This window comes from Theobroma cacao, chromosome 9, assembly GCF_000208745.1.
Source record: "Theobroma cacao cultivar B97-61/B2 chromosome 9, Criollo_cocoa_genome_V2, whole genome shotgun sequence".
NCBI lineage: Eukaryota > Viridiplantae > Streptophyta > Magnoliopsida > Malvales > Malvaceae > Theobroma > Theobroma cacao.
This window is the reverse complement of record NC_030858.1, coordinates 23,815,653-23,838,316: the sequence shown is the minus strand read 5'-3', so window position 1 is coordinate 23,838,316 and position 22,664 is coordinate 23,815,653. Positions and strand designations below refer to the sequence as shown.

General features: G+C 31.1%; 1 protein-coding gene and 1 long non-coding RNA gene across 2 annotated transcripts; one reads left to right on the top strand and one right to left on the bottom strand.

Moving 5' to 3' along the window:
• LOC18589621 (serine/threonine-protein phosphatase PP2A-2 catalytic subunit) lies at window positions 3,797-11,449 on the top strand. Its single transcript, XM_018128000.1, has 11 exons — window positions 3,797-4,136; window positions 5,465-5,521; window positions 6,415-6,498; window positions 6,963-7,034; window positions 8,160-8,231; window positions 8,459-8,499; window positions 9,315-9,381; window positions 10,165-10,356; window positions 10,473-10,562; window positions 10,645-10,752; window positions 10,881-11,449. The coding sequence occupies exons 1-11, from the start codon at window positions 4,047-4,049 to the stop codon at window positions 10,944-10,946; spliced, it is 939 nt and encodes a 312-aa protein (XP_017983489.1). The 5' UTR covers window positions 3,797-4,046; the 3' UTR covers window positions 10,947-11,449.
• LOC108663325 lies at window positions 14,800-15,515 on the bottom strand. The gene is made up of 2 exons (XR_001929283.1): window positions 15,092-15,515; window positions 14,800-14,958 (listed from the first exon to the last, which is right to left on the bottom strand). It is a non-coding gene; the product is annotated as an uncharacterized LOC108663325 (long non-coding RNA).

Sequence of the window (22,664 nt, the reverse complement as noted above, 5' to 3'; positions counted from 1 at the left end):
TTCATTTCAACCATGTTTGGAATATCATTTTGGACATGTATGATAAAAGATTCTTCAAGAAAAACATGTGAACTCAAATTTTGGCTTTTATTGCTCACTGTTTACAAGTGCTAAAAGGTTGAAATGCTCATTTATAGAATTATGTCTCTAATATGCTCAAGCATGTTCAATTTTCATCATGATGCATGAATATGACTTATAAAATGTACAAGCATTTTAAACAACGTTTAAGCATAATAAGCATCAAATTTAAAATTTTCAACAATTTTTCAACATATAGACAAAGATGCCCTGGAGGTTATTCAAGCATTCATTTGCAACAAGAACAAGATATAATGGCATTTTCAACACAAGGTATAATTGTTCAAGTTATATATTATTGAAATCATTGTAATCTTAAGGATGTCAAACATTGCAAATAGATCTATTCCTTTGCTTGAAAAATACCATCAATGTTAAATTATCACACTCAAGATCATACTTTAGAAATCCTTTTCAATCAATTTCACCAATCATGAGAGAAATACCTAGCAACATCGAATTTGTGCAATTTATACAAATATATCAAATCAAGTTTTGTTCAACCATGCTATATCATTAAAAATAAAGAATTAGTAATTCATTTTCAATCAAAGAGGACAAAAAGGTTTTGCAAGAAAAGCATTCGAGAAAGATTTAATCTCTCTTTCCAAGATTTTGCACTTAAATCATATATACAAGATTTGAGTTGGACATGCTATGTATAAAATCATGAGCTCAATGTTATTCAATTTTGTTCAATTAGGATTGAAATGATTTTTGAAATTTGTAATGAGCATAATGAATCGTGTTTATGCATGTCAAGGGTCATTTTCAAATATCTCACAATTATGTGCCAAAAATACCCTTATGACCATTCAAGCTTACAAGCAAGCATGCACATCCAATAAGAATAAGTCATAAGTATTTTCATTACGAAACAAACTTGTTCAATTCATAAATCATTTTAAACTTAAAGGATGGCAATATTTTTCTCATATAAGCTCATTTTGCTTTAAAAGTAGCAATTAAAGTAATCAAAACTTTCAAACTCATTATCAATCATCGTGAACTATTCAAGTAAGTTCTAAAATGTAAATCAAGATTGTTCAAATGGTCAACTTATGTTAAGCACAAGGAAATCAAGGACAATTTTTTTCTTTTAACTCAATCTTCCTTCTTTTAGGCTACTTGAATAAGTGTGAGTGTAACTCATCAAGTATGCTCATATTTCTATCGCATTATCCAACCTTTTATATTTCAAAATTATGCTTAAAACTCATTTTTCCTCAAAGAAGTAGTGTGGAAACAATATAAGTATTGAAAATACTATTTTAGCCTTATTAACATAATTTCAAATCATTTGCTGATATAGATTTGGACAATAATACCGAAGCTGATGCAATGCTTGTTGACTTGGATAAGGAAGTTGATGAGGAGATCAAAGGAAGGCAATTATCTTTATCAGTGAGAACTTCATTACCACAATCTCGGTACAAAAAATCATGCAATAATCCTTTTGAAGATGACAACATTAAATTCATGTTAGAAATTTTGGGAGAGATTGCATCTACTATTAGAAGGCTAAGTGATGATAAAATTGATGATGCTCTTGTTTATGCTCAAGTGATGAATACAGATGCGCATAAAGAGCACTTCTTCTATTTGCATTTGATTATTTAATGAAACTTGAGAAGCAAGCAAGAACATACATGGTTAGGATTGACAATCTAAAAATAGCTTGGCTAAACAATTTCATGTTTCATAGGAATGATGATTAGATTTTCTAATTTGAAGAACTTATGTCGGATATTTGTAGGATGCTTTTAATTATATATGTAGTAACTGTAATGTAAATTGATTAATTATATTCCTAGTAGGTCTATGTAGGATGATTAATTATATTCATAGTAGGTTTTATTATTGAGGATAATATTTGTAGGATATTTGTAGGATGTTTTTAATATTATATATATAGTATGAATTTGTGGGATACTTAATCATATTTTTAATATGTTTTATTATAAATGGAATGTTTTTATTACGTAGGATTATTAAATTTGATTGATGCATATGTTTTTAGTTAATTTCTTATTATATAATATTTTAATATTAAAAATTAAGTTTTAAATGTTTTACACAATTGATAAATATTGATATTTTCAGATCTATAAAGATGTTGGGCATTTATAAAATTTTTATAAATTGAGTGATGGTGGAAAATATATTCCACAAGATGACCCAAACAACGAAAAATATTTACAACAGTTTGTTCAAATAGTAAAAAATATTAAAGTTTCTTGTAAAATACTTTGCATAGAAAAATTTTTTCCCAATAAGCTATTTTACGATTACCAAATGAATCCTAAATTTAAATTATTACCTCATCTGTCATTTTATTAAGAAAAACAATTTGGTTTGTGTTAAAATGTTCACAAAATTTATATTTAGTTTTCTCAATTAATTATGAAGGGCACTATTATAAAAAAACACACACACATAAATTTAATAACTTCACATCTTTCAAAATTTAAATAATTAATATTCAAATAGTGCATATTATCATATTGTTATTTATTATTTTAAAAGATAAAGTTTGAAAACTTAAAAATTTACATTAAAAAGCATGCAAGTGTATTAAAGTGTAGGCTTCACATGTGATGTTAGTTTAGAAAGAATGAGATTATGACATTGACATATACATATATCTATAATCTATAATATTAAATTAGTCTTATTATTTGTTGCACCAATCAATCAAAAAGGAGTAATTACCCAGGGCAACCTACACTCCGTGTGGTAGTAAATTATAATATATAATTTATCAATCCTTTTAATATATATATATATATATTTGTGAACCAAATAAATTAAGTATCATTCTTTCATTTCACTTCCCGAATCTTTGTACGTCAATTTTTTATCTCCTGTCTTTTCATTTCCCATTTCCCATTCCCCATCCATCCATCTTCTCCGCTTCCAATTAAGTTTCAAGTATAGCATAAAGAAAGAATTCAAACGGTAAATATGTCTCAAATTATGAATAAAATTAAATGAAAGAGATATGTCCTTCATTATTTTTCTTTATAATTTTTTTTGGTGATATTTCATTTTTGTAATGTAAAACTGAAAAGCTACATGTGTGCCATGCTGGATACCACACAAATTTTAAACATTACTATGACAATATAATACATCAGATTTATTTTTTAATGAAGTGACATCATGGACGATTTAGTGGTGTATAATTTTTATATATTATCTGCATATCAAATATAAATTTTATTAATAAATGAAAAAATGGTTCATTTTAAGCAATTTTTTTTGCATTTTGCTACTATACTAGTGAAGTAGTATTAATGCTGTAGGGACGAGGCCATTTTTGGATGAAACAGAAAGACTTGTGTTATCACTTTATTATGAGTTATTATGAGCATGATTTTATGATCTCACCGAAGCTCTCCCAAGATTGCTTGTACATCTCTAAGCTTCTGTTATTCCAATAAGATCCTTGTTAAGATGAGCCAATCACATCTACAGCCACAAGGCAAATCGCAACCCGCGCGCTACTTGTACTGTGATTGTCACGCTCTTATCCAAGCCCTCCACCACATGTTTCCCTCCGTTACGATGGGTCCGTTATTTCCACTCGCTAATCTGGACGACACCAACATTCCACCCAAAAACAATTTTGAAATGCCCCTTACATTTTTACCTTGGAAAAACACTCAATTAGGGGAAAAAAAAAGAAAGAAAGAAAACTGATTTTTGTTAGAAGGAGTGAGTGATCGAAACAAAAAGAGAAGAAAGCGAAGCAGTCTCTCTCTCTCTCTGTCTTCACAAAAACATTGGGCTCTTCACCACCACTTCCTTTCTTTTCCTTTTCTCTTCAGAAAACTAGAAATCTCTCTTTCTCTCTCTTTCTTTGGTTCTTCTTCTAAGAAATAAATTTAGAGTTTTTTTTTTTTTAAAAAGAACAATTGTTTGGGAAATTTTAGGAATCTAGGTTTAGGAATTATTAAAGAGAGATGGATTCTTCGGTGAGTTCGAACTCCCATGGGAACCTGGACGAACAGATTTCGCAGCTGATGCAGTGCAAGCCCTTATCGGAGCAGGAGGTAGTTATTTTTCATTCAGAAATGAAACGGATCTGTTTGAAATTTCTTGATTTAGGACTTGATCTGTGACGTTTTCCACCGATCCATTTTTCTTTCAGTATTTTCTGGATATTGTACCAGATCCATTTTATTTGCTGGAGGAGTTTATAGGAAAAAAAAAAAGAAAGATAAGATCTTTGTAGAATCAGTTTTTTCTTTATTTGCTTGCTTTTACTGATATTGATGCATTTTGTTTGTTAATTTTCTTGCTTGCTTTTCATTTCCCATTACAAAAGTATACTCTTCCTGGAATTTCTGGTTTGGTAGTAGGAAAATTATTTTAGTTCCTTAATTTTATCACAGTTTGGAAGCCATACTCAATTGGCTAAAGGATTTGTTTTTGAGACTACGAATTAAATGCCTGGGGAAATGTTGTTAGAGGGTAGAGATGTTTGTGGTTATCAGTTGCCTCATTCAATACATTTGGTTATACTTGTGCTTCTCTCTGTAAAGATTTTACACAACAAGCCTTGGTCATCTAGCTCCAAAAGTAGTAATACTTGCACAGATAGATGGATTTGGTCCCTTTTAAATGGGCAAGGTTCCGTAATTTGAGTTGTGATTAATCTATTTCTTGCTTGTAGCATTGTACCTTTTTTGGACAGTTTTCTAAGTGTGGTCAAGTTGCGTGTTTTGGTGCCAAGGCACTGTACTAATCTAGCAAAGGTAAACCTTTATTGATGCGTGCACCTCGAAAGCCAACAGGCTTACCGTTGTTGGCTTCTTTTCTGTTTCTTCAAATTTCGTCCTTACATGGGATGTATTTTTGATTGAGAAAAAAACAGAAAATGAATGTTTCTTTTTCATGTTTATGGATATAGTGTCCATTTATAAGTTCCTGTGGAGAAGGAAATGACGGGAACTTCATGCTAGAATGTAATGGTGTTATTGAATGGAGTCAACGTTTCTTTTTCAACGTTTTAAAGTCATTAAGTTCAACAAATTTTTTTAAAGTCAACTTTAGGGTATGAGATGGAGTCAACTTTTTAAAGTTTATGAAAAATTTATGTTTGAAGTCATTAAGTACAACAAATTTGAAATTTTTTATTAATTTTTTTTTAAATTAACAACTTTCTTCAATTGGTTGAGTGTTTTTTCCCACCTTTAGTTTGCCTTGCACCTTCGAGTAGCCTTTTCTTTACAGCCTTTATACTTGTTAATACGGTCATTTATGGATTAGTTGAACTCATTGTTTTCTCACTCCCTTTTTTTAGATGACAATCTTTTTCTTTTTCACTTTTTTTTTTTATTGTTACCTGATTTTGTCCTTTGTATTTGTTATGATTTAGGTTAGGGTGTTATGCGACAAGGCTAAGGAGATACTGATGGAGGAAAGCAATGTTCAGGTGTGCCTTATCATCCATTGCTTCTGTCACGACTCTCACTACTATTTTGTTTCTATTATTTTTTCCCCCTGAAATAGTATTTTTTAATGGTGATGTCCATTTTGTTAACCTTTATTTGTTATCGGCAGTGTTGCATTTCTGAATTTTTGCACATTAATCCTTACATTTTTTTGTTTCCATATTTGTGTTGCCTAATGCTTTTCTATTTTCTTAAATATAAGTTTAAAAATTAGTTGGTTTAGTAGAGGTTTATGTTGAGATTGGAACTGCTGAAGATTTGTTTTCACTGATGTAATATGTCTTTTCTTTTATTGAAAAGGAAATGTACTGAGTCTGTTGTTTTAAAATCTTTGTTCTCTTTACCTGATGACTTGTAAGGTACAAAAAAGAATAGTTTGATAAAAATGGTTCACTCTATAGTTGATAAGACTCTGAGGGAAAAGAAAAAAAAAAGAATGAATAGCTAGAATGGACCGCAAAAGTTTAAATGCTTTCTAAAGCAATTGTCAGCTTTCATACCTCTCTGTGTCTCTACCGGTTGTTTGAACTCCTGATATGGTCATCAGGTATCTTTAACTCCTATACTATTTTGGCTTTTGGTACAAATGGAAGTCCGTTGTGCTTTGGATAGGTAGGTCTCTCCCATCCCATAAACCCCATCTTCTCATTCCCATGATTCGAACCTAAGATCTTTAAGTTGAAAGTCTCAAGTTCTTATAGTTCGGGTGTCAGGTGTCCCCTTGGGGACCTTAAATTCTTGATTAAATTTTCATTTTGAAGGCTTACTACCAGATCCTTTCAACTACTTTAATGAATGCATGATTTGCCTGCTCCTGTGACAGTTGCTGTTGGCTTACTATGAGTTGTATGTTTTTTTGTTTGATGCGATGCAGCCTGTCAAAAGTCCTGTCACAATATGCGGTGATATTCATGGGCAGTTTCATGATCTTGCAGAACTTTTTCGAATTGGAGGGAAGGTAATTGTTCTGATTGAGGCAGCTATCTTGTGTTTTAAATGTTATGCTAACTTTTGTGAACTATTTGCAATGCGTCTAGTACTTTGTTTCTTTTGTCTAGTCTTCAACAAACATTTATAAATCATGAACACAGCTATCACGCACATCTAATTATAGTTCCGTTGTAAAGATTTTTCAGTACTTTGTGAGATGGTGTAAGATGGAACTGTTATGCCTGGAATGTAATGTAATGCACTCGGAATCAGAATAACTTCCATAGTTTCTCTTGAGTTCAAATTGATTTGCATATTGTTAGCTATTTCATAAAAATTTTAGGTGCATTGATTTGCTCAATTTGCTTGTTCATCAATTAAGCTTGTCTGTTTCTTGCACTTCCTATTTCTTTTAGCTCTTTTTCACTGTTCTTTTTTTTTCCTAACATTTATACTTTCTTTTTTTTTTTTTCTTTCAAATTTTCTGGTCAGTGTCCAGATACAAATTACTTGTTCATGGGAGATTATGTTGACCGTGGTTACTATTCAGTTGAAACTGTAACAGTAAGTGTGATTTACTGTCTTTGATTTTCAGCTTTTGGTTGTTTCACCTGGAATGTTTGTTTTTTTGTTTTACTGATTGTGTTCTTTTCTGCTAGTGATATTTTTATACAAAAAACCTACATTATTTTTGTTCATTGAGTGTGTATTGATTTTGGATAAAGCCAGAGGGTTAGATGGGGGGGGGGGGGGGGGGATGCTTTGTGGTTACATTACTTTAATTGCCCTTCTTCCATTTAATGATGCTTTACTGCATGATGAATTTACATGGGTCTCCCGGATTTGACAGATTTTTATAGATCTTAGGTGGCGATGTGTGTGTACTCATGTGTGCATACGCACGGACCCACATGCTTGGTATTCTTTTTGAGCTTTGTACATCGATGCTCAAACAAATTTTAGTAAATCATAGGAGGCAGATATGTTTCATATTGATTTTCTTATGCGTGTGTATATGCGTATGTATGTCTGAATCCATGTTTACGTGTATCTATGCAATTATTACATATATATGTTCATACAGACATATACATAAATGTGGGTTTGTGTATGAATTATGTCAAATGCCCAAAGACACATTTATGCACTTGATATTCTGTCTGAACATATTTCATGGTTGCTCAAACTGACCTATGTTGAAACTTTTTTCTACTGATATGTGGTCAGGTCAAGTTTGATTGGCCTTTTTGTGTAACAGTCCCATTATTACTGCAGATTTTTATATCTTGTAACACGTGTTGAAATCTTGTTCTTGCTTCTTATGCCTCTACCTCCCTGGCATAGGAGACCTATCTGCTGTCTGGTTTCATGCTTTACTATCCATGTTATTTGTCGTACTTGTGGCTCATAAAACCGTTTTATTTGTTGTGTCTCTTATGCATCTTTATCATTCAATAATGGGAGTCAAACCAGTAGAAAGGATGGGAATGTAATCTATAAATTTGACCTTTTTTTTTTCTATGACCATAAGCAATCTGGAAAACTTAAGGTGGAGTCTCAAGTATACTGCTTATGTAATTTTGGTGGTTCTTCATTCTATGAATTAATGCAGGGTCTTGACTAATTGCTGTTAATTATGTTTAATTGTGGTTGCAACTTATCATTTGTTTGTGATTAACTTTTGTTCAGCTCTTGGTAGCCCTCAAAGTGCGTTACCCCCAACGGATAACTATACTGAGGGGAAATCATGAGAGCCGTCAGGTATGCTATGTTTCTAAATGATTGTTCTTAATATATATTTAAGCTATGAACATTTCTTGTAAGAGCTTATTTAAGTAGGAATGATTTGTTGGTGTTCTTTCTAAAAGCTGTAATGCATGTAAGAAAAACTTGGTTGTCTTCGTTGTTTTCCAATTTTCTTTTGCAATTTACTTATATCCATTTGATTCTTATATTTCCTGTTAATTGTTTTCTGTTTATGAATGCAGATTACTCAAGTGTATGGGTTTTATGATGAATGCCTAAGGAAGTGAGTATCTTAGAATCTTGCTATATAGGCTTTTTTTTTAATGCAGAAATACATTAACTTTGAGAGTTGAGATTGAGGCTGGTTTTCTTTAATTTGACTGTAAAATACTGCTTGTTATCTTTCCTTCCTGTTCACTCTTTTCATTTATAATGTGGTTTCTAAAGGTGGGCATAAGGCCCAATTTGATTATCGTGATTAATTGGGAAGGTAATCTGGTTATATTTTGTGGTTCATGTGTAGCTTTGATTCATGAACCTAATGTTGCAAATAGATAAAATAAAGAGAACTGATTATTATAGGGACCGGCTTGATGTCAGAATTTTAAAAAATGTATTTTGATCTGGATTTATGATATTTTTTTCAATAGCTGCCAGATCTTCCTTTGTTAACCAAAGAAGTTTTCATGCAATATTTGTTAGGGTGGCATGTCAGTTATCTTTCTTAATGAACCAATTAGGTAATGAACTGGTTTGAATGTCAAATATGGAAGTAGGTGATGCCAATGCTAGTGTTGGGGCAATTGGATCTCGTCCATGAATAAGCTTATTTCTCATTCAATTGCCTAATTTAAAGGGTGTCTACAGTTTTTTGTGCTAGGAAGCAGAATTCACTTCATAAATAATTGTTATTCTGAGAATAGAAGTGGGCTGCAGAAACAATTTTAAATAACTCAGGAACTACATTCTCTGTTACTCTTTGACATATACTGGTCCTATGTTAATTGTTCATTCATTTTCTTTTTTGGGTTAGGAAGTTTCTCTTTTATTAAGTTATTGGTCTTTTCTTTGAAGATATGTTTTCTATTTTATCTGCAGGTATGGCAATGCCAACGTATGGAAGATCTTTACTGATCTGTTTGACTATTTTCCACTAACAGCATTGGTTAGTATCTAGTTATTTAGTGTTTGATGTTGTTTGAAATGATCTTCGGTAAAGTTTTTTTGTTGTGATTACTTGAAATTGGGACATTACTTGGATGTGAGTAATTAGACACTTGGTATGGCATGCTATCATGGTGTCATGGATTATAATTCCAGTGTTTTCAGTAACATGATGCACAACTTTTGAAAAGTGATCCCTTGCTATCAACTATGTTGCTCGAACTCTTCATTTTCCATGAAGTACCTAGGTTTGACACATATCTGATGGATTTGAGTATGGAGGTCTGACCCTCCAAAGAGAAGGAAAAACTTAGAAAAATTGATCATACCTGTATCGAGGACATATCTCTATCCAACACTTACCCCCAATCCAAGTAATGTAGGTTTTCAAGATGCCTTCTTTTACCACATAATGACTTAACTTTTAACTGTAACCATAAAGGGTTTGAGACGAAAGCAAACTAGTGATACTACCTTAGTTCTAGCACACTGTTCTCATCATTTTTTCCAACATTGCCAGGACTTTTTATTTTGTTTTTTCCTGCATCTGTCACTAGTATATCTTTACCAGAATTATTAGCAGCATCATTTATCACTTGAAGCTTCAATTTGCATAGATCATGTTGGACTAAACATCTAGCTAAGCTAAGCTCAGCTAATGCCGCTGATGTCTAACTTTTGATATAGTTTGTTAGTTTATGACACCAGAATCAGTTATAGGTGAACTATAGATGTATGGTTTTTGTTAATGGTTCTTACCTGCAGACTTTCTTCTGTTTTGAAGGTTGAATCTGAAATTTTCTGTCTCCATGGTGGGTTGTCTCCATCCATTGAAACCCTGGATAACATACGTAATTTTGATCGTGTTCAAGAAGTCCCTCATGAGGGTCCCATGTGCGATCTTTTGTGGTCTGACCCAGACGATCGTTGTGGTTGGGGTATTTCTCCAAGGGGTGCTGGATATACCTTTGGCCAAGTATTGATTTTTTGCTTTGCTTCCTTTTTTGGTTTTATTCCTGTTTTTCTTGGAAATGGTCAAAGGATATGTTTTTATCTTCCCTTTGGTGTGCTAACCTTTTATGATGTCTTCAGGACATATCTGAGCAATTTAACCATACAAATAACTTGAAGCTGATTGCTAGGGCTCATCAGCTGGTCATGGAAGGATACAATTGGGGTCATGTAAGTAGTTCCACAGTGTTGGTGCCTTTTCCAGAATTTTTTGAGTTTTGATACGAAATTTGTGTTATTGATGATTTGACAGGAACAAAAGGTTGTTACTATATTTAGCGCACCTAATTATTGCTATCGATGTGGAAACATGGCTTCCATCCTGGAAGTTGATGACTGCAAGGGTCATACATTCATTCAGGTGAGCTGTTCTCTTTTCACACAATGCTAATATTTTCATTGTATGTGTATGTAAATGCTTGCATTTCCATATATTATGTTCAAAACATGGGTTGAAGTAAACATTTTAGAACTATTCTGTTTTTGCAGTTTGAGCCTGCTCCAAGGAGAGGAGAGCCGGATGTAACCCGGAGGACACCCGATTACTTCTTATAAAGTAACTTGGCAGTGGGTTGATGAGTCTCTGGTGGCCAGTGTCCATCAATGGGTTTGCGTTGAGGGTTTTTTCAAATCTAAGATAAGATTTATAATTAGCAATGGTGGTTGTTGGGTGGCAGCGAGCTTGTATATGGCTGATGAGGGCTTCTTTGGTCAGGGTTGTTTCCTTGAATTATGCTTGGGTTTCTGCAAGAGGAGGCAAAAGAGCTGGTAACACTGTAGGGGCATATGTACCATTTTCCAGCAGACAATGTGACACTATTATTTATTTTCTTTGATTTTAATTTTTGTTTCTTTTAATCTGTAGAAGAAAGGGCATGGGCTGTTCGAGGGTTGGGATATGTAGAGGGATGCTGACAACATTTTCCTTATAATGGGTGCTTTGGTTTTTTTTTTTTTAATATATTTTTTTCCACAGTGCCAATCAAATAGGTGTTTTTCTCTCTATTTAACAGAACCCTGTTTCTTTTTACAGTCAAATAGAATTGTATTGGGTTCAATGTTTTTCTTTTTTCTTCTTTTTGAAAAGCTCTTAAGACACAATGAAAATATTCACGAAATCATTACCTTCTTGATTGAAATCAGTTATTAGGGTTTCCGATACAATAGTTTTGCTTAGCCTGGTGAGTTGTGTTTGGTAAATAAGATCGAGAATGATATAGGATAAAGCAAACTGGACGAATAAATTCTTTTTAATTTTTGATCCCAACTGTTGTTTTAGTAATTCTACATCTAATTTGGAGAACTGTAACGGTGTCGTCAATTTAATGACTGGTCAATTTAGTTTATTTTTGTACTTGCACACTGTATGCAATTGGGTCTGATGTTGGCATGGTGTTAATGTGTTAGATTAAAACAAATTTTTGGTAAAAAATATTAGCAATGTTGATATACTTTTTCTCCCTGTTTTTTCTTCTCCTTTATGCTCAAAACTATGTCGTTTTGGTGGGACGGCAATTTAGTCCTTTTTTTCCATTTTCTTTTTATCCTCTTCTCTCTAGCTCAGCCCCAAGCCCAGATTCCGGCCGCTGCTGTGCTAGTCTTCAATGATTAAAATTTCCAAAAAAAAAACACCCACAAAACTTTGTCTTTTCGTCTTCTTTTTACAAAAAGGATAGTTTTTTCAAAATTTATTCTAATTTTTCAATATTTCTCTTATTCTTGTTGGAGATTTAATAAATAGATTTTGTTTTCTTGAATGTAGAAAGATTTGGAGGGTGACCGAATGCCCATTTATAAGGGTAAATGCACCTTGCCCTTACGGTTTAGCGTGCAGGTTTGCGGGCACGATGGTGCTTCGGCTGCAACTGCTAACGTGTTGAAGAAAAGCTCTCGGTTTGCAGGCTGGTTCAATCATTGACATTTCCAGTTCTTTGCTAAGCATATTGCTCAACCACTGCCGATGTCTCCTAAGTTTTGAGAAATTGGAAAAGTTTCCTGGCAGTGCTCACTGGCTACCGGTAAATTGCTCGGCTGTCTGTATTATTATTTATTAGTTTTTATGTTATTGTAAGATTCTATCAAAATGGGTGAAGAAAAGTGTTTTAAGTTCAGACTTTGTTCATATATGTCACGGTATTTTTAGCATAACTCTAACTCCAGATGTTCAAATGATGCAATTTTTGGACTATTGGAAAGTTAAGAGATAGTACTATAATTTTTACGAGATCACGTTGACCATTTTTGCCTCAAAGATGGAGACAATTGTAATCAAAGTTGACACAGTGTAGCAGTCAGTGAGAAGAAGACAAAGAAAAGGGAGCGCCTCGGCTTAGATGGGATATGCTGAGGCATTGAACTGAAAAATTTGAAAAAACAAGGCTGAAAAGAGCAGGTTACCGACTGACAAAGTCCCTATTGGGCTCTACATTTGTTCTAAGCCCATATTAAGAATTTTTAGACTAAGGTAATCTAGTTTAGGTAGAATTTAGTTAAGTAAGGTTATAAATAATTAGCTTAAGGAGAAATTAGCCATATATATACATATAGATACACACATTAACGAGAAATCCAAATAGAGATTCAAGAATCTAGAAGTTGGGGTTGAAGATTGAAGATCAAGGTTGCAAAATATTTATTTATATTCCTTAGCTTTTATTATTTTTTATTATTCTTGATGGCTAAACTTCATATATTTTTATTTACTTTTGCAATTATGTCTTGTTAAATTTGTTTTTCTAAGATTGCAATTAAACTCACATGTAGTTTTAATTTTTAATCTTTTTCTAGTTTATTTTCAATGAGATTGAATTGTTTATTTCAATTTCCTCTTAATGTTTTTAATTGCTTGATCACCAATTAAATTGATTTAGAAACTTAAACAAACATGGGAAAGAGAGTTTAGTATAGACTAAAATTGAAATAGCATATGATCATATTTATTTATTGAATGAATAAATTGATTTGTGTATAAAATAAGAATATACCTATATGCTGTATGTAGTCAGGATCAAAGCCTAAACTTAATGTGTTTATTTTAATTTCAATTCACATATGAATATAGTGTTTTGGTTAAAATAGATATTTTTATAAGAGACTGGGGAGAGCATTATAAATAATTAAAGACTATAGATTAATAATTCAACCCATTGAAATAAGTTAAGAGAGAGGTAAGATTTAAATGAAATGTGAGAGATATTGTAATTGTAGGTTTTTCTAATTTGATTTTTAGCCAGTTATCTTTTTGCTTTGATTATTAGTATTAATTAGTTTAGTTTTAGTTGATTAATTTTTAGTTTAATTAGTTATTAAATTTTTGATTGTTTGAATAAAATTAAATTGCTTTAATTCTAGTATTTAGTAATATTTTAAATTAATTCTCTATGAAATTTATACTCTACTTACCAATATATTATTTGTTCGATATGTAAACTTGCGAAGGTAGAATTTTAACTGACAAGGTTTTGATGCCGTTGCTAGAGAATTGTTTTTTAGAATTTTTACTAATATTAATATCAAACAAATTTTGTCTTAATGTAATTTTTTAATTTTATTTTTAAGTACTTTGGGTTGAGGTGATGGATTATTATAATTGTCGGTGGCTATCTGAACAGTTTGAGCCTAAGAAGGTTGTGAGTGATTATAAATTGGCTATCAGTGCTTTGATAGTTCAAGTAGATGCTTTGTCTTAAAGAATTAACACTTAGGGTGTTAATGTTTTTTAGAGTTCTTTTGTGATATGCGAACTTTGTGGAGATTGGCATTTAAATTACTGTTGTCCAGTTTATTATGAATCAATGCAATTTAATGGAAACTTCAATGGGTAGCAAAACAATTCTTATTCCAGTAGTTACAACTCAAGGTGAAATCATCCAAATTTTTTACTGAGTAATGATCAGGGTCCTACATATTCATCATGGCTTATTTTCTATCATGATTTTCAGTTACAAGTTATAGCCTCTATACTTGAGAAGAAGCCAACTTTGAAAGAAATGTTTATGCAATACATGGCATATATGGATGCAATCATTCAAAGTCAAAATATTCAAGGGTGAAAGGTTTAAAATTGAAAATAAATAAAAAGGCTTAATCTCAATATTTTTTAGTGAAGCTGCTTGACTTTAAATGGCTGCATCTATATTTGTCATGTATTGTATAAACGTTTTTTTTTAAGTTGACTTCTTTTTAGGTATTGGGGCTTTAACTTGTGACTAAAAATCATGATGAAAAACAGGTTGTGATGAATATTTAGGACCCTGATCATTAATAAATAAAAAATTTGGGTGATTCCATCCTGAGTTGTAACTATTAACTTCAAGAAAATTTGATGGTTCCTCTAATTGTTTTTTTCTTAGGGTCTCCTTCTATTGCTATTAAGGCCTAATAATAAGCCTAATATTGACAGAGTGGGTGACGAACAAAGCAATTTCCACTTCTTATCTATTCCCAAAAACAGAGAAGAGTTTTCAAACAATGCCACCTTCAAAAACAACAATCATCCAATCATGACAATTCTGTCCCAAAAACAGAGTCACACCAAACAATGTCCAAATCGAAGGGAGAGAAATCCCTGTGAAAAGACAAAACAAAACATAAGATCACAAACCGTACAAAACTATGCAATTCAAAACACAGTCAGCCAAACACAAAAAGAAAAATTGAAGCAAAAGAATCATACAAAAACAAAAGGAAAAAGTTCCAACCCAGAGTTTGGAGGGTTCACAATCGACGAGGCTCGACTTCAATTTTTCTTTGGGAGTTGTTGGCTTCGGGTTCTGGTATCTTTTAGAGCTTCTTCAGACCTCGGTTCAAAAGGAAAGGAGACTTGGAGGGAGGCGGTAGAAAGCCTGGCCGCAGATAGGGACAACGGAGGAGGAGTTTCTTCAACCTCGGTTCAAAAGGAAAGGAAAGGTGAAGGGAGGCGGTAGAAAGCCCAGCGACGGATAGGGACGACGGAGGAGGAGTTTCTTCAGACCTTGGTTCAAAAGGAAATGAGAGGTGAAGGGAGGCAGTAGAAAGCCCAGTGGCAGATAGGGACGACGGAGGAAGAGCAATTTGTTTTTAGGTTTTAGAGAATGGGAAGAAGGATTGATAAACAAAAGAACAAAAGGAGAGGAAGAAAGAGAAAGCCGCACACCGTTTAGTGGAACAAATGTCCTGTAAAAAGGAGTAAGGCTCTAGCCCATGAATGCGCCCATTATGGAAAGTCCAAGGGTGTTGGGCTTAAATCCAACCTATTGAATAAGTCTTTAGATCCTTTTTATATTTTTTAGCTCATTTTATTTTCATTCACACACAAGTTTGAGTCTTTATAATCTCTATATCAACAAAAGTTTAAATAATTCATATTTTATTAATAAATAAATAAACTTAAAATATAAATAAATTTTAATATATTTATATTAAACTTATTATGTAATGAATATTTAATAATAATAATAATAATATCTTTAGATATTCATAAAATATTAGACATTAATGTACAATGTAACATATTTATTATTATTAAATTATAAACAAAATTAATATTATTTTATTATCTATTTATAATATAATATTTATTAATTTTAACTAAATTTATCAATTTGTAAAATATTAATTACTTATTTATAATAAGCATAAAAACGTACGAAATTTTATTACTTGATACCAAAGTCAAAATAACTTAATTTGAATTTTATAAATTACATATAAAAATATAAACATGAAATTACCCCAAAGCACTCAAAAAATCCAATTTAAAGATATTAGGCATCTAATATAATAACTCCCCATCCTATAATACAATTAAAGGATTATAAAACCATCTTTCATTTACAATCACCAATTATCACTAATACAGCTAGAAGCTAACCATGTAAAGTATTTATAGCAACCATTTATAGTAACTTTCAATCCACGGTTTTCTGTCTATTACTAGAAGCTAACCATTCACAGCCCATAGCCATTTAAAGTATTTCCTTACTGTCCGTGTCCTATTCAATCATAAACTTTAGTGATCCACTTAACTTAAGACTTTTTCCTAATTGAACCAAAGAATCCTACTCAGGACTTTACTTAAGCTAATTAAACTCAACTTGAATTTTGATATCTACAGTCCTTATCCATCACTAATCACTAATATGTTAATTTTATATAATATATATTTATATGTATTACTTTATTATTATATATATGTTATAAAAAATAAGATAATAATTACTAATAAAGTTATTAAAATATAATCATATAAATAAAGTTAATAAAGTTACTAATAAAGGTTATAATTACTAACAAACTATTATTAGTTTTTTTAATATATTATTGAATTTTATCACCTATTTTTATGAAAGAAAACATATTTATATTTTTAATATTATAAAATACAATATGTATATATTTAATTTCATTAATATATTTCCTATAAACGATTAATAAAATTTTAAAAAAAATCTTAATATATTTTAAATAAAAAATTTAAAGAATAGTAATACCGATGGAATTTTCTAATGGAAAATTCCGTTGGAAAATCTAGCTGGCTTTAAATTTTTTTTTTGCTTTTAAACTTTCCAACGAATTTCAAATNATGAATTATTTTTCGCTGGAAATTTCCAACGAAAATCCGTCAGAAATTTCGTTGGAACGTTTGGAGGCAACAAATTTTTTTTGTGCAAAAAAATCCGTTTTGGAATTTTCAACAAAATTTATCAATTGGAATTATTCTGTTAGAAATCCGTTGAAAATCCATCGTTAAAGGTCACATGAAAATTTCGTCAGAATTCCGTTTATTAACTTTAAACTTTTCTTATATGCATATGCTCATATTTGTTATTGCTTTACCATAAAACATACTTATAAAGTTTTTCATCTCTTTACACGACAATAACCCATTTATAACACTTCTTAAAACATCATGTTCATAACGATGGCTATATATAAATCAACCTTCAAAACAAGCTCAAAAAAATACTACCAATTTAGTTTTTATTATATATTGAATAACATACTATGTTTGCGATGTTGTCAAAAACATAAGCAGCATGTTTTTGAGTATGTCTTGTTTTAGAGACAGCATGTTACGCATGGATGAAACATGTTTATATTATATAAGTGTTTGCTGTGCACAAATTAAACATCTCTAAAGAGCTTTTCTAAACGTTATTAATTCATATTTTGTTTTATACTACATAGCATGCTAACACTCTTATTGAAATAATTTGATTTCACACAATGTTATCCAAAAAAATGAAAAGCCATTGTTTGAAGTGGTTGCTGCAGACAATTATTGAACTATGTTTTCTAGATAACATTACGCTTATTAATTTTTTTTAAAAAAACATTATGCTCATTAATCGTTGTCAAGCATTTTTTTGTATGTTATGTAACAATCGTTGTATATTTTGTAACAAATATTATTTGCAAATATCTCAAATGTTAAAAATTAGATATGTTTCATTGCTTCCTTCTTTTGCTTTCCAGTGATGCTAGATGCAAACAGACACCTCCATGAGCTCTTCAACTATTGTAACAAAAGCAAACACCACTACACCTTTTCCCGTCAAACCATTCCCTACAACTTAGCTCCTTCAATCTCAATTTGAACCAACTCTACCTCAATCTATTCAACTCATAAACTCTCCACTTGAATCATCTCTGTCAAACAATGAAAGTTTTCCAACAACTTGTCCATCTCGTTCAACAAAATGAAAATCTTTATCTCATCCTCCTAAAACATCCTTTACTCAACAAAACCTCCACACTATGACAACTAGATCAAAGAATGAAATTTTTAAACAAAATGCTAAATATGTGTCTACCTTTCTAACTTGTATTCCCTTTAAACCATAAACCATCAAGTTTGCATTTCAACATCTTAGGTGGCTTTATGCCATGAAAGAAGAAATCATTACATTAAAAGAAAATGATACTTGGGAGTTAGTACCAAGAACTTCTAATTTCCATGTGATTGGTAGCAAATGGGTTTATAATACCCAATTAAAATCATATGACTCACTTGAAAGACTAAAAGCTTGATTGGTTGCAAAAGGATATTCATAAGTATAAGGATTAGATTTCTCAAAAACCTACTCTCCTGTCCACAAACTTGTCAGTATAAGAATTGTTGTTACCATTGCATTATCCCATAGTTGAGAAATTAAACAATTGGATGTCAAAAAAGGTTTTTTTTTTTTTCATGAAAAACTGAATGAACTTATCTACATCGAGCAACCACTTCGTTTCCAAGATCATAGCAAGATCCATCATCTCTGAAAATTTAATTAAGAAAGCTTGGTATGGTCTTCGTTAAGCTCCACATACCTAGTTTGATTATTTTACTTTTTTTTTTTACTTTTAATTGGTTTTTCTTGTAGTACAACTGATTCATCACTCTTTATTAAACATCATTCTAATAACACCATTTATTTATTAGTTTATATTTATGACATCTTATTAACTAGCACTATTAATCATTCTTTAAACACTCTCTTTCAAGAATTACACAATGAATTTTCTATGAAAGACCTTGGCTACATTCATTATTTCTCAAGCATAAAAGTTCATCATTTCTCTCAAGGCCTACTTCTTAATCAAACTTAATGTGCATTTGATCTTCTTGAAAAAGCTCAAATGACAAACTGTAAAGCTATATCCATTCCCATACTTGTAAACTTCATCCTTGCTCTACTAATTCTTTTGAAAATTTACATTTTTATCGAAACATTGTTGGTAGCTTACAATATTTAACTTTCACCAAACCCGATATTAATTACCTTTAATGTTAATTATGCATCTCAATTTATGCATTCTCCTTCAAAATATCATTTCCAACTTGTGCAAAAAAGCTTACGTTATGTTAAAGGGACCAACTCATTTCACATTAAGCTTTTATCACACAATCCTCTATTACTTCATGCTTACTTTGATGTAGATTGGGCAAGATGTCCATTTACTCGACGATACACCACTAGCTATTGTACTTTTCTTGGTGACAACTGTATTTCTTAGAGCCTAAAAACGTAGTCCTTTGTTACTAGAACTAATGCATAAATTGAGTATCGTGCATTAGATAACCATGAGCTTACATGGATATCTTATGTTCTCCATGACCTTGGCCTTGGCCTAAACATGGACAAACCACCATTTTTTCTCTACGATAATTTATTAGTCTTTCATCTTACCATCAATCTTATTTTTCATGCATAAACAAAACACATTGAAATTAACTATCACTTTGTCTATAAAAAGGTGGCGTTAGGTTCCTTTGTCACTCAATTTGTTCCACTCATCAAATAGTTGACATCTTCACAAAAGCTCCACCTCACAGCACCTTTAAAGGTTTTGGTATCAAACTTGATCGATGGGACCTTCCCATAACCAATTTAAAAGGGAGTGTAGAAACAGATCACTTATCACAAAATAACCCATTGCATTATCATAAAGAAAAGCATAGCAATACTGTAACTACACCTCACATGTTCTAAAAATCATGACAAAATCACCTTTACATTTGTACAAACAATAGTCAACAACTATAAAAATTAGTACAAAATCACATCAATAGATTTGTATGATATTTGACAAACCATTTACTCTATAAAAGCAAATAACATCTTAATATCACAACACATGTAAATAAGAAATGATGTAGAAGTTAAAGAAGAACACAGAGTTTCTAGTTAGAGAAAAAAAGAGCACGTGGAAAGCACATGGATCTGTTATAATGAGCACGTGATTGGCATTCTAATGTTTAATAACTTATTACTATAAAAATTTACTTTGTTTCTGAGTTATTGTAACTTATTTTTGTTTTTACTTTCTCTTTCATTCCAGTTAGTTAGTTTTTCTTCTCTTTAAAAGCTTGTATACCAGACTATAAAAAGAGATTTTATCATTCATATGAAGAATTGAATGATACAATAAAATTTCCCAAATATTTCTTTTCCCATTTGCATTCCCATCTTAACTTTCATGGTATCAGAGCGGAAGTTAAGGTTTCTAGTACATTCAAATTTCGTAAGAGCTAGCTAATGTTCGGGAAGTTTGCAATCTTCCAGTGCAATCTTTTATAGCTTAATTTTTCACTTGTTTGAATATGTCTTTTTGTTTTCTTGGTTGAGATTCTTGCTTTTCCTCGTTAAGAATCTTGTTGTTCTGTTACACAATTATACTAGATGTCTTGTTTAGTTTCAAATTCCATTAAGAATGGAACAAATCTTATACAAAATTTAATTGTTTCTCTTGAATTGTTTTTTTTACTTTTCTATCTTGAGATTTCTTGAACCTTAAGTAAAGTTAATGGCTAATATTAGAGTGCCTCTACTACAAACAACACAAATCTAAGATCAACCTCATAGATCGAGGATATTAATTCTTCTTTCTATTTGCACCATATTGATCACCATGGATCAGTAGTTATCAATCCAAAATTAACTTTAGAAAATTATATTTAATGAAGTTGTTCATTCATTCTTGCATTGTCCATAAGAAATAAAGCTAGTTTTCTTGATGGATCAATTGAAAAGCCAAAATTGATTGATGATCCATGTGTCTCATGGAAATGTTGCAATGATCTTATTGTAGCATAGCTTTTAAAGTCTATTACTATATTAATTGCATCTATAGTGTTCTTTATGAATTTTGCTCTTGAAATTTGAAATACATTACAACAGTGACATTCATAACTAGATGATACACGTGTTTATAACCTACAATTCTCTTTGAGAAATATTACTCAAAGAACTAAATCAGTGAAAACCTACTTCATTGAATTGAATTTTATATAGAAGGAACTTAAGAACTACTGTCTATTACCTTACTGTGAATGTGGAGCTTTCAAAAAATTTGCTAATCAATGTCAAAAAGATCTTATTTTAAGGTTTCTCAATGGACTTAATGAGTCATATTTTGCATTAAGATCTTAGATTTTTCTGATGAAACTATTTCCTACTTTGAACAAGGCATACAACTTGGTGTTACGAGAAGAATCACAAAGAAAATTGTTAACGCAATCTCAGTTTCTGATAGAATCTGCAGCAATGTTAGCAATTATTGATGGTAAGAAGTAAAAAAGGTCAAAAATGGTGTGTAGTCACTATGGAAAAATAAAAAAAGACATCTCAAGGAAAAATGTTACAAGTTAATAGGTTTTCTTGAAAATTTCAAGTTCACTAAAAGGAAGAATAATTTCAAGAAGAGAAATTCTATTAAATCTTGCATTACTTCAGTTAATAGTGTTTCAACTGTTAATATACAAGCTGAATAGAAGGTGGACCTAGATTTCAATTCTATGTCCTAGATGACTAACAGAAAGACTCAATTTCAAAACTTTTTACACTCATAAAAAAAGATGAACCAAACAGTTAAAATGGATTTCTTCAAACACCTTGCAAACCAAACTTTCTTTGATTATTTTAGTTTTAACGGGTATTTTTTCTAGCTACTCTAGCTATTATCTAGTTAGTTGTCATTCAAATAATTTCATGATAAAACATATTTCCTAAATTATGGACATAAGTGCGTAAGATCATTTTGGTTGTTCAATTACCTAACAATACAAAAGTAGCTATTTCACACATAAGCATTGCTCAATTAAGTCCACCATTAATCTTACATAATGTGCTATGTGTTATCACTTTTAAATTCAATCTCTTTTCAATAAGTCAATTCACAAAAACAAATAGTCATTTCATATTCTTTATTAACACTTACTTTGTAATTCAAGACCTCAACAAATGGACTGTGACTAGAGTTGCTAAGTTTTATCAAAACTTCACTTCTTGCATCACAACCAGGATACATAATATCTTGCACAATTTAGTTTTGAGAAGTTTGTGAAATTACCATCAATTGTTTTAGTCAATGCTTGTAAAACAGATTGTTTTTAATGTTTCAATTTATGGCACTTTAGACCTGGTCATTTGCTTATTAATAAAATAAAGGTGATTCACAAAAATTTTTAGAAGTTTCTTGTAATAGTGAATTACCATGTGAAGCATGTGAGGTATGTCTTCCAACTAAACAAAAATATTAGCTTTTCCTAAGCATGTTCAAAATACTACTTTTGTTCTTAAGCTATTACATGCTAATATTGAAGGGCCATACACAACTAGCACAATAGGTGGTCATCACTATTTTCTTACAATAGTTGATGACTTTTCTAGATTTACATGGATTTTTTTATGAAAGTCAAATAAGATGTTTTGTCTATACTTCTTTCATTTTATAATTTGGTTTTAAATTAGTTCAATATTTCAATCAAGCAAATAAGATCTGATAATAGCTTAAAATTCAATTTAA